The sequence below is a fragment of the Erinaceus europaeus genome, chromosome 2 (assembly GCF_950295315.1).
Source record: "Erinaceus europaeus chromosome 2, mEriEur2.1, whole genome shotgun sequence".
NCBI lineage: Eukaryota > Metazoa > Chordata > Mammalia > Eulipotyphla > Erinaceidae > Erinaceus > Erinaceus europaeus.
Window position 1 is genome coordinate 107,420,541 of NC_080163.1, and position 12,707 is coordinate 107,433,247.

Here is a 12,707-nt window from a genome sequence, read left to right on the forward strand (position 1 = left end):
GTAGGTGCATCATGTGTCCCCTTGATTTTGCCAGCGTCTTTCCTCACAGATGCTATCTTGACAACTGGTAGTTTGTCCCAATGCACTGGCGCCTGGGATCTTTGTCACCTAGTTTTACTGTAGATGTTGTCTTTGGATTGCTAATTTTGCTTTCCTTTTTCTCTGCCCCATTGCTAAGACAAGGACTCAGTGAGACTAACACAATCAAACAAACAAATAAATAAATAACCCCCTCTGCTACCATCACCCCTCTCCCAGAATCCTTTTAGCTTGAATCAATTGCTTGTATTGTATTTGAATGGTTGTGAAATTATAAAGTGCTTTCCTTTGCTCATGAGTCATTTGTATATAGGAATACGTGTCTTTTATTAATTTAGTTAATGGGACTTTCACGGTTTTGATGTATTCACATGTATTTTTTTCTAAATGGAGAGACAGCATAGCATGTAAGCTTCTCCAGAGCTTTAGCACTCCCATGTGATAAAAGGACCTAAAAAATAATAATGTCATGACTTACCTTAAAGATACTCTTCAAAACTATATTTTGAATTCCTCTACATTGGGCTGGAGAGGCTTGTAGCAAGTAGATACTAGAGGTTTGAACCTGGGTCAGATAGATGACAAAACAGATCCCGTCCCAGGTGAGCAGTCTCTCTTGCCAATCCATATGCTATGTTTTTGTTTTTTAAATAGTAGAGAGTATTCACTGTTTTTTTTTTATATTTACTGTATTTTTTTCTTTTTAAAATCAGAGCAGTGCTCAGCTCTGGCTGTTGCTAGTGTCAAGGATTGAACCTGGGTCTTCTTGAATGCAAATTCAGCATTCTACTACTGCATATCTCAACACTTCACTTAAATTGCAGCATGTCCTTTTGTTACAGGGAAATGACTGTTGTTGTTACTGTTATCACTGGAGCCTCACTATTCTAGGCTGACTTGTTCAGATGGAAAGACTGAGACAGAAATAGAGAAACAGAGAGATTGACCCAATGGTATCAAAGCTTCTCTCAGTGTTGTGGGGGTTTGGCATCAAACCTGGGCCATTATGCCTGTGACAAAGCAGGGACATTATCCAAGTGAGCTATCTTGCTGGCTCTTCTTGGGACTTAATCTAACAGCTTTCATACATTAACATTTCCAATTTTTAATGCTTCCCTTTCTGGTAACTCTCATTGTTTTTAAGCTTTAAAATCTTATCTTCCCCCACCCACCACCCGCAGGAGGGTCCAAAGATTTGGTGACTAATATATCATTACTGCATTGTTTGGGTCGGGGAAGGGGGGAGTGGGGAGAGCAGCCTATGCTGGAATGAGATATTGTGTATTCACTGGGACAGAAATGGCATAGCCTCTTACCAGAGCAGGCCTGATGCAGGTAATGTATAGGAAAGTCCAAGTCTCTCATTTTTAAAAAAGAAATGTATTTGTTTATTATGTTATTATTTATTATTTGAAAAAGAACAAAGAAAGAAAGAAGAGAGAGACAGAGGGAATAAAAGGAAAGATAGGGCAACACTGAAGCTCCCTCTAGTGTAATAGGGACCAGAATCCAGTCTGCATCACTCATGTGCAAAGCTAGCACACAGTCCAGGGGAGCTATTTCACTGGTTTTCCTTTAAGAGTTTCAAAGGACCTAATTTTCACTGACATTTTTCTGTGATCCACATCAAAGCACCCCCTGGTTCTTAGATAGGGTGGAGTTTCAGCCCCTACTTTTCCTACCAATGCCTCCCTGGGAGAAGAATTTTCCAAGAAACAGGGCAACAGGGCAGGGAGGAGAGGACTAACCAGGTTTCCTCAAGAAAAGGAGCTCTTACACACCACTGTCCTCCCACGGAAAGTTCTCTCCTTCCAGCTGCTTCTACTCCCTACTTCCCCAATACCTCACCTTTCAGTATCAAAGGTTTGGGGAAGGGGAGGGTGATGATATGGTTCTTCCTCCTCCCTATGTATGTCTTTTTTTCTTTTCTTTTCTTTTTTCTTTTCTTTCTTTTGTTTTTTTAACAGATATGTTTATTATAGAGAGAGGATAGAGAACCAGAGCATCACTCTGCCTATGCGATGCTGTGGGTTGAACTCAGGATCTTCTGCTTGAAAGTCCAGCAGTTCATTCCTGTATCACCTAAGCTGCCTGAGTCACGCCTGGGGTATGCCCTCCTTTGAACCCTCTCTAGCGGTCTCTTCCTAACCATTGGGAAATGACAGAACCAGCTTGCATTGAAGTCATGTTGAAAAGGCGATTACATGTGGTGAAGACAGAACTAATTTATCTTCTCTTGCTTTCTTCCCATCTGCTCTACTTCCTCTGGTTCACAGTTAAGGAGGAGGCCTGCTGAAAGGCATTCAGAGAAAATCCTGTGTCACACTGCAGGTCATTTGTCAAACACTGCTTCTTTTTACAAAACATTTTTTTTTGCTCCGGCAATTCCTTTTTAAATAAAATTTTTATTTATAAAATGGAAATATTGACAAGACTATAGGATAAGAGGGGTACAATTCCATACAATTCCCACCCCCCCCAGAAGAACTCTGCATCCAATCCACTTGCTTGAGAGCTTCTCTATTCTTTATAGCTCTGGCATTTCTAACCCATAATTCTTTTTTATGTAATTTATTTTTATTTATTTTTAATTTTTTAAATTTATTTATAAAAAGGAGACATTAACAAAACCACAGGATAAGAGTGGTACAACTCCACACAATTCCCACCACCATATCTCTGTATCCCATCCCCTCCCCTGAAAGCTTTCCTATTCTTTATCTCTCTGGGAGTATGGACCCAAGGTCATTGTGGGATGCAGAAGGTGGAAGGTCTGGCTTCTGTAATTGCTTCCCCACTGAATGTGGGCGTTCGTTGACTGTTTGATCCATACTCCCAGCCTGCCTCTCTTTTTTCCTAGTAGGGTGGAGCTCTGGGGAAGCGGAGCTCCAGGACACATTGGTAGGGTTGTCTGTCTAGGGAAGTCTGGTCAGTATCCTGCTAGCATCTGGAAGCTGGTGGCTGAAAAGAGAGTTAACATATAAAGCCAAACAAATTGTTGACCAATCATGGACCTAAAGGCTGGAATAGTGCAGATGAAGTGTTGGGGGGGGGGGTCCTCCATTTTGTAGATAGCTAGTAGGCATATTTCAGTTATATTTCAAAGGGCCTGTGGCTACACTAGTTCCCACCCCCCCGCCCCCCACCCAGCCTGAAATCTGATATGCAGGTAGATCCAAGTTGTTGTCTGGGGAGAAGATGTCATGGCTGGCAGAAGGACCAGAAAGCTGGATCAGGGAAGAGAGTAGCTCCCTAATATGGGAAAGGTGTATAAATATTGTTGACTGTAAACCCCATTGATTTGATGTGATCTGGGGCCCATATTCAGCTTAGGAGCCTATGTGACCTCTGCATCCCTATAGATCTGAGCTCACATTCTGTGGTTATGATTAGGAACATTCTAAGCTGCCCCAATATTGACCCATCTTCCTCAGGTGTAAAGCAATCTTTTCACAAGGCTACCCAAACCTTTTAATGTCATTCATTCATTCATTTCACCAGATAATTATCAGCTATTTCACAGTATACTTGGTTGGAACACCACACTTTGTTTAGATGCCAAAAATGAGAAGATACATTCAGACATTCGTCTGGCTTGGGTAGTTGGTGAATTCTTGGCAGCAAATGGCAGCAAGTTTGCTTTGTAATATCCTGAGCTCTAAAGGAAAGAGATGCTAACTTGGTGAGGATGGGGCTCTAATCCAGAAGGATAAAGAGAATTGACTAAAGTAAGAGGAACTTAAAATTGAAAGGCACAAGTAGAGGAAACAGCAGTTCAGAAACACAGCGAGAAAACACATCACACCCACTAGGATGGCTATAATTTTAAAAAAGATAATAGCAAGTGTTGGTGGAGCTGTGGAGAACCCTCCCCTCTCATACACTGTAGGTGGAGATGTGATGCGAACTAAGCCAACCAGTTAAAAAAAAAAAAATCTTAAAGCATGTCACTGCTTTATGACTTAGTAATTCCACTCTAGGGTCATTTTCAAGAGAAACAGAAGCATATCCACCAAAACATAAAACAACATTATTTAGAATATCCAAAATCTGGGACAAAAATACACATTAACTGATGCTGGTTAAAATGTAGTACGTCCCTACAATAGAATTTCATTTGGAAATGCAGAGAGTGAAGAACCAATTCATGCACTCACCTTGCAAATACTAAGCTAAGTGAAAGAACTAGCCACAAAAAACAATACTCTGTGTTTTTCCATTTTTATAAAGTATTTCAAATAAGCACATCTGCAAAGACAGGATGTACTTAACCAGCTGCCTGGAAGTGGTACTGAGAGAAAATAGGGAGAGACAGACCATACACTAATGGATAAGGACTTCTTTGTGAAGTGACTAAAATGATCATGACCAAGGTTGTACAACTTTGTGAATATACTGAAATAACTGAATTGTATACTTTATCTGAATGTTGTTGTATGTGAATCAGATCTTGATAAAGTTGTTCTATTTTAAGTAAATATGCTTAGTATATTTTACTTTTTTTAATTTTTATTTATTTTATTTTATTTATTCCCTTTTGTTGCCCTTGTTGTTTTATTGTTGTAGTTATTATTGTTGTTGTCGTCATTGTTGGATAGGACAGAGAGAAATGGAGAGAGGAGGGGAAGACAGAGAGTGGGAGAGAAAGATAGACACCTGCAGACCTGCTTCACCGCCTGTGAAGTGACTCCCCTGCAGGTGGGGAGCCGGGGTTCGAACCGGGATCCTTATGCCGGTCCTTGTGCTTTGCGCCACCTGCGCTTAACCCGCTGCGCTACAGCCTGACTCCCGCTTAGTATATTTTAAATCTAATCTAATCTCTTGTCTTCCTACCCTCTCTTCTCTTGCCTCCCCCCAATTTCCTTTTTCTTTAATTTCTTTCTTAAATCAGTCTGCAGGGCCTGAGTTGGAATCTGCTTAGCCCATGGAATGAAGGTTAATTATATTGTCAGCTGGCTGATAAGAACAGATAATAAACTCAAAGTGAAGAGCTCATTTCACTTGAGAAATTATAGAAACCGAGGGTATTGAAAGTGTAAACAAGTCCCCTTCAAGGCATTTATTTTTCCCCATTCAACACATATTTATAAGACATTTATGAAATATTTGAGGCATTTTACTAGGTTCTATTTTATGATTTCCAAACATCATATAAGTATATGTTGCATGGCATATACCTGAGACCAAGGTTTATATGTCTTATAAACAACCTTCCAAGGCTTCTGCTTCCTTTTCTCTAGCACTTTGGTCTATCAAAAAATTGCTTAAAATGATTAAACACACAGTCACATTAGGAAATCTCTTAATATTTCCAGAAATATCTTAAACCATAAGTTTGTTTTAGAGCATAGAATCTTAGACCCACAAAAAGTGAGGTATGGAGAAGCCAAGTTTGCCCCCTCTCCAGCCCTGGGGCTTCTCCCATCTGCTTTGGTTTAAGGACTACTGGAGGGAAGCTTGATCCAGCTGTGATCAGCAGCCACCACCAGCTTCACAGTGCCTGAAAAAACTGGCAGGTTGAGAAATTGTCTAGAGTCTCAGGTATAACCAGGGTCAAATTCAAATCCATGTCTCTTGAGAGCAAGTCCAAACCTTAAGTCACTGTAACCTTAAAGTGTTTGCCAAGCTCCCACCTGAATCATCCTGGGGACCTACATCTATAGAAGAGGTACTTCCAGAGATGCTTACAGCTTTGAAGAACTTAGAAACTATAGTCTATGACTGAATTCAGATCCAGTGTGGGTCTCCAATGTCTCTTTAAACGTAAAGATTGGGAACTTTATAATTCAGGAATCATATAACCTGGGAGGGATTCCCTGGGTCTGTTCTAATTTATGCTTAGGTCTTCAGAACTTAATTGAATTGGTTTCTAGAGATTAGGTTTATGGGCAGAGAAACTAGCTATTCATCTCATCTTTAATTTAAGGATCGTCCCTTGCATTTCTCTTTGGCATTTGCAGGCCGATCAGTGGTCTTCCTCCTGGAGTCAGCAGTAAAATAGTAAAGCAATCCAGGAGAAAAGTTTCTATACATATTTCTAGAAGATTTTATTCTTGTGGTAAAAAACACATTTAGGGAAAGTGAAGTATTTTAGGACAAAATAATGTAATTTTAAGCAGAGATCCAAGAAAAAATAGCTAAATAATTAAGCCACTGAGGTGGCATTTTTTACTTTTTTTCCTCATTCAGTGCCTGAATTTTCTTCATTATTTACCCATTTTCATGATTCTCACACATCTGTTTATCACTACTGAGTGACTATATTTTGTCAAAATGCTGAAATTTTATCATCTGGAGAGTTTAAGAATGAATAAGGAAAAATGGTAGAACAGCAAAAAAGGTAAATGCAAAAAAGTGCATGTTTACATGTGGTTTTTATGATCTATTTCATATTTAATCACAAGGATAGAGGAGTCTTTTATTTATAAAGGAATAAGATGGACTCCATTGATTTCATCATAATATAGTCCTTCAAAGAGAAAGGAAATTTAAATAATGGCTGCCTGTTTGGACACTATAGCTGACAGTTTGCAAACACTCATATCTTTTAGATCAGGAAAGAAAGATTGATGTGCCTTCTTCCCAGCTGCTTTGATGCCTTGGAAACACATTGTATGTGTGTGTGTGTGTGTGTGTGTGTGTGTGTGTGTATCTTCACACATGTATGAAGATACATACTTAACATTTTAAATGCAGGGAATCTTTGCATTCTTAATTAATACAAGGCACAGAGATGGCTTCCAGACTCCTAGAACCAAAATGAATGCTCACCTCCATTTTTTAAGAGGAACACCACACACAGGTCTCATTGTCCGGAGGAGACCAAATACATTGCCTTCTCCTGACGAAGAGTCTCATTTCATATGCCCCTTCTCATTTGTAACTATAGAGTACTTTATCTATACCTACACCTGCATCTATGTCTAGATCTAATAAAGAGCACATATATCATAGAGACAGACAAATACAGACACATAATACAGCTTCTCCTGTCATGGAAAATGCAGTTGCTCTGCTTTTTGAGACCTCTTATGGCAAACTTAGATGACTAAGGCAAGAACATATCCACTCAAGCTCAGGGGCTCTTCTTGGGGGGTTTCTAAGATCCTCAGTCTTTCAGGCTGCACTTTAATCAGTTTCCTAATCAAAAGGCTCACTGGTTAGTCACTGGGATGTATTTCAATCATGTCCTCTCCACTACTACCCTCCTTCACTATTGTCTTGGAAGGTCTGGGTCACTCAAGGAATCCCTTGGCTGTTGCTGAATATTGCTTCCAGAATACCAGTGTCTCACCATGCTTCATGCACCATCCTTCCAAGCCATGTCCTGAGATGGCTACAAATATGTCCATATTCTCAGCAGTAAGACATCTCCATCTCAGTTGGGGATGTAGCACCATGGACAGCTTGGAGTGGGGGGAAGGGAACTCTTGGGATAATGGACCTGTGTTGTGTGGTGTCTCTTCTATCTCCCCCTTGCTTGTCCCCCTGTGTGTGTATCTATTTCACCTTCTCTCAATAAGCTAAAGAGAAGAAAAACTGGATCAGGGAGGTGATTCAGGACCCTGGGTTTATTTTGGGGAGCCAAAAAAAAAAAAGATCTTTATGAACTTGTGTAAAATGAAAAAAAAATCCACTAGCTGAATGAGAAATAGAAATTCAATGCTTTCCTATGGGGTATTTCTTTTTTGTGAGGGAGTTCAGCCAGAGACCCAAGGATGACTGCTGGGTATGGGGAGGTCATAGACAAGGACCTAGTGGAAAGAAAAAAAATTAAAAAGCTAGACTTTTCCATACTTTCAGAAAAACCATATCTTTTTTCCCCCCAGAACTAAGACCCCGTACATGTATGATTTCACCACTCCTAGCTTAACTTTTTCATTCAGAAAGAGAAGGAGAGACACCACAGCACCAGAGTTTTTCCTAGTTCTGGGACACTGTCGTGCAATGCTTGGACTCAAACCTGGGCTGCACACAAGGCAAGACAGACACCCTACCTGGTGAGCTATCTCTTGACCCCTTATCTTTCTCCTCCTCCTTCTGCTTTCAAAGAAGCAAGGACATTTATGTATAGAATCATACCAGAGTAAGACATTTGGGCGGGGAAGACAGCATAATGGTTATGCAAACAGACTCATGCCTGAGACTCCTAAGTCCCAGGTTCAATCCCCCCGCACCACCATAAGCCAGAGCTGAGCAGTGCGCTGGTGTTTCTCTCTGTGTGTGTCTCTCTCTGCATCTCTCTCAAATATAAAATTAATAAAATTTCTTTTTAAAAAAAGTAAGACATTTACAATTTTCTGGCCTTGATTGTGTTAATGAAGCTATTCAAGATCCAAATAGAGAATGAAAACCCTTCCTGTTGGGGCATGGTTGACTGAGTGGAGACCACAAGAGGAGCAACTAAACAAACAGCAAGAGGAGAATCAAGGCCAAAGTACAGCTTCCCGGGAGAGGTATGGATGGAGCCAAGCTGGCCCTGTCCTTCATCATGCATGCCACCCTGGACCAAGACCCGTTGTTTGGCAGGGGGTTGACACCTGCCACTCTGCACATGACATTGTAGACATCCACTGATCTAATTGGTGCCGCTCTGAAGCTGGACTTGAAATCTGAAAGACAGAGGCAAGAAATCAGGTTGTGACAGTGACTTTCTGGCAAGAGAGAGTCTGAATCATGACAGAGAGATACTAGAGGGGCCAGACAGTGGCATACCTGGTTGAGTGCACACATTACCATGCTTGAGGACCCAGGTTCAAGCCCCAGGTCCTCAGCCACAAGGGGAAATTTATACGAGTGGTGAAGGAGTGCTGCAGGTATCTCTTTTTATCCCTTTCTATTTCTCTTTTTTCTGTCTCAATTTCCTCTCAATCTCTACTCAATAAAATAAAAATAAATAGAATGTTTTTTTAAAATTTATTTATCATTGGATAGAGACAGAAAGAAGCTGAAAAGGGAGAGGGAGATAGAGAGACACCTGCAGCCCTACTTCATCACTAGTGAAGCTTTCCCCCTACAAGTGGGGACCTGGGGCTTGAACCCAGGTCCTTACACACTGTAATGTGTGTGCTTAACTAGGTGTGCCACCTCCTTCCCCACAAATTTTTTTTTAAGTCGATTGCACATATCTATGAGAAGGATTAGGCTTCAGGTCCTAGCAGCTTTAGAAAGGGGAAATTAGCTTTGTGGACAGGGTATGGGCAAAAATGTCAACCTTGATCCTGAGGAAGTATCTGAAAGACTACAGGTTGTGTAGATTAGTGGCATTCTGTGTCTCATAGGAGCTGGATTTCTTTCCAAACCAGCACAGCAGATTGTCTTTTTGCACAGCTGTGCCCCCTCTTTGACAACAGAGCTTTCCAGAAGAACCACCTGAAGTTTATTACTTTTTAAAGTGTTTTTAGGTGATGCGAGGGTGTCAATTATGTGTAATTTCACTGCTTAGTGACTTTCCTCAGGACACTTTTTTTTTTCATTTATTTATTTTGAGAGAGAGTGGAGGAAGGGAGACAGGAAGGAAAGGTAATATGGCATCACTTAACCATCTATAGAGCCTCCTCCTGCTGTCCATGGTGCTCAGGCTTGTAACCAGGGCCTCTGCGTAGTAAGGCAAATAAATGCTCAGTGGGTTAAGTGCCCACTCCTGATGGTGTTTATTTTCTACAGAGGCCTGAAGAGCAGTTGTGATTTCATAAGACTGACTGTGTTGTTGAACTCCACCAAAGAGAAGTAGATGGTGTATGGGATTAGTTAGCTGGCTACTGATTTTGCCTGTAAAGAACCCTCAGCAACCCAAGACTGTTTCTCTGCCCCTTATGCTCCCACCCACACTGAGGTCCCAGGGCTTGAAGGAATGTGAAACTGTACATTGTTCTTGGTGCTGGTTAACAGTAACAGTTTCCTAATTGCCTTTAGAAGATCAATGGAACATTTTTTAGTAACCTTTTACTGGTGGATAAAATTACTCAAGTCAATTGTGAAATAAACAAACTGATATTGGAGTCACCACAGTTTGTGAAGCTTCCCCTCTTACAGGTGGGGATCAGGGGCTTCAACCCAGATCGTTGGGCATGGTAACATGAGCACTCATCCAGGGGAGCCACTGCCTAATCCCAGACAGTTTCTTAGATGGTAGGTTTGTTCACTTTGTAGAATTAAGATAGAATTTAGTACAAAGAGAGCTGTATACTCTCATGTAAGCTGTACAACCAACCTTCAGCCACTTGCTAGCTGGGGGCAGTAGAAAGTGGGCATGATTAGGTACTTTATGGTGTCTTTTTTAGGACTTCCAACTTGCTTGCTGCACTTACTGAGTCTCTGCAAACTATTGTGCAGTTCATGTTCCAAAAGGGATAAAGAATAGGAAAGCTTTCAAGGGAGGAGATGGAATACAGAGTTCTGGTGGTGGGAATTGTGTGGAATTGTAACCCTCTTATCCTATGGTCTTGCCAATATTTCCATTTTATAAATAAATTAAAAAAATTAATAAACAGAAAGAAAATGGCCATGAATCATAGTTTCAAGCATGGAAATGTGGTATTATTACTAGTAAACACACAGAATAAATGTCCAGCAAGTGAAAACTATAGATTAAAAGTATTAACACTAAGGAGCCAGGTAGTGGTCCACTTGGTTAATTACTCACATTATAGTACACAAAGACCTGGGTTCAAGCCCCTGGTCCCCACCTGCAGGGGGTAAGCCTCACTAGTGCTGAAGCAGGGCTGCAGATGTCTCTCTGTCTCTTTCCCTCTCTATCTCCCCCTCCCTTTTCAATTTCTCTCTGTCTGTATAAAATAATAAATAAAACATTTTAAAAAGAAAATATTAACATTACAATTTTTTGAAACACAGTACTGGGAAGTACAATACAGCTGAGTTGCCTCTGCAGTCCACTTGCTGCTGTCCTGGGTGATCACATGTGGTCCCATATCTTGAACCCTAATTAAAACTGTTCTGGGGTCTGGGGAATTGGCAAAGTGGTTGTGCAAAAAACACTGAAGTCCCTGGTTTGATCCCTGGAACCACCATAAGCCACAGTTGAGCAGTGCTTTGATAACACAAGCCAGTAAAAATCTGTTTTTATAGATTTGAATTTGGTGGCTTTAAAAAAAAGGGAAGAACCTTGGGATGTTTGCCAAAGTAGCAGACAGGCCCCCCTCACTGAATCACATTCTTGCTGTCTTATCTAAATGTGGAGTTCTCCAGGGCAAGATTAGGATGTTCAAATTAGAAACTGGGATTAAGGGGAGAGAGACAGAGAGAGAGAGAGAGAGAGAGAGAGAGGGAGAGAGAGACTCTTGCAGAATTATTTCTCTTTCTCTTGGTTGGACCAGACTTCTGACTACTGGAACTGTTGTGTTCCTCCTCAAGTGGGAGGCACAGACAGTGAATCAGGAGGGGTGCACCTTTATCTCTGAATGCAGTTAGATAGCTATTAAATACCTCCCTCCTAAATTTCCTTCCCAGTAAACAGTCAGTGTGGAAAGCTGTTCAATCTTTTACGAGTGCTGGAGCTGGAAACGTGATGGTTTGCGGGAGGCTCTCAGTGCCTGGAAACATTTTTGCAATTAGCCTTTTCCATTTTCATCAGGGGTCTTTTTTTTTTTCCTTATTCTTCTGTCTATAAAAGACTTCAGCTTTTTGTTTTAAAGGAGCAGCTGGAGGAGGCCTTTATTAATGGAGATAACCTCCATCACTGAACAGAATCTAGTACAGCTTTGAATATTTTATTTAAAGTCTGGAATTTGAGGCTAGATGTGTTTCTGCTTTAAAACATGCTCAAGACGCTTATTCAAAAACACCCTTATCCCCTTGACATGATCGTACTTCTCTCTTTTGGGGGAGAGAGTGGGGCCAGGCTTTTGAATGAAAGCCCTGCTGTCTAAGGCATGTTCTCCCAGGAAATGGGAGCAATCTAATGGAGCACTTGACCTTAACGAAGTCCTCCAGGCTTCATCCCTAATTCATTTAGCCTTTGACCTCTGCATCTCTGACCTGGCCTGACTGTAGAGAGCACCTGGTAACCATTACTGGTTGAGGGCAGCATGCTTAGATACCAGTGAAGAGCTCTTTCTCTCTCAGGCCAATGTGAGAAATCCAGGTAGAGGTTCTATACATGTTGTCTGCAAATGAGATGCGTATCACATGTGGGAAAGGATTTGAGCCAATCTGCTCTTTAAGCGTAGGCTTCCAAGGCCCCTGTAGAACGTGCAAAACTAACACCTCATAGTCCTCAGCAATTTAGTTTAGTGTTTTTGTTTTTTAAAAATATTTTTATTGTATTTATTTATTATTGGATAGAAACTGAGAGAAATTGAGACAGGAGGGGGAGATAGAGAGATAGAGAGACACCTGTAGCCCTGCTTCACCACTCGAAAAGCTTTCCCCCTGCGGGTGGGAACCATGGGCTTGAACCTGGATCCTTATGTACTGTAATGTGAGTGCCACTACTTGCCCCCCCACCCCCTTTTTTTGCCATAAGGGTTATTGCCAGGGTTTGGTGCTGGTACTACTCCTGGTGACCATTTTTTCCCTTTCTCTGTATTTTATTTGATAGGCCAGACAGAAATTGAGAAGTGAAATAGAGAGGGAGAGAGAAAGATAGATACTTACAGACCTGCTTCACTGCTTATAAAGCTTTCCCCCTGCAGGTAGGGAGCTGGGGC

General features: G+C 41.2%; 1 protein-coding gene and 1 long non-coding RNA gene across 4 annotated transcripts in view; both read right to left on the reverse strand.

Moving 5' to 3' along the window:
- Positions 1 to 1,468: 1,468 nt before the first annotated feature.
- Positions 1,469 to 12,707, reverse strand: part of ENPP6 (ectonucleotide pyrophosphatase/phosphodiesterase 6) — a 112,689-nt gene continuing 101,450 nt past the window's right edge. Inside the window, exon 9 of one of the 3 annotated variants that reach the window (XM_060184799.1) lies at positions 1,469 to 2,331. In XM_060184799.1, the coding sequence (XP_060040782.1) occupies positions 2,261 to 2,331 (71 nt within the window). In that variant the 3' untranslated portion in view covers positions 1,469 to 2,260. Of the gene's footprint in view, positions 2,332 to 8,205; positions 8,652 to 12,707 lie in introns of those variants that run through there. The other 2 variants (XM_060184788.1, XM_007534057.3) reach the window with 2 other exon arrangements.
- Positions 5,067 to 8,200, reverse strand: LOC132536665 (uncharacterized). The gene is made up of 2 exons (XR_009548150.1): positions 8,014 to 8,200; positions 5,067 to 7,679 (listed from the first exon to the last, which is right to left on the reverse strand). It is a non-coding gene; the product is annotated as an uncharacterized LOC132536665 (long non-coding RNA).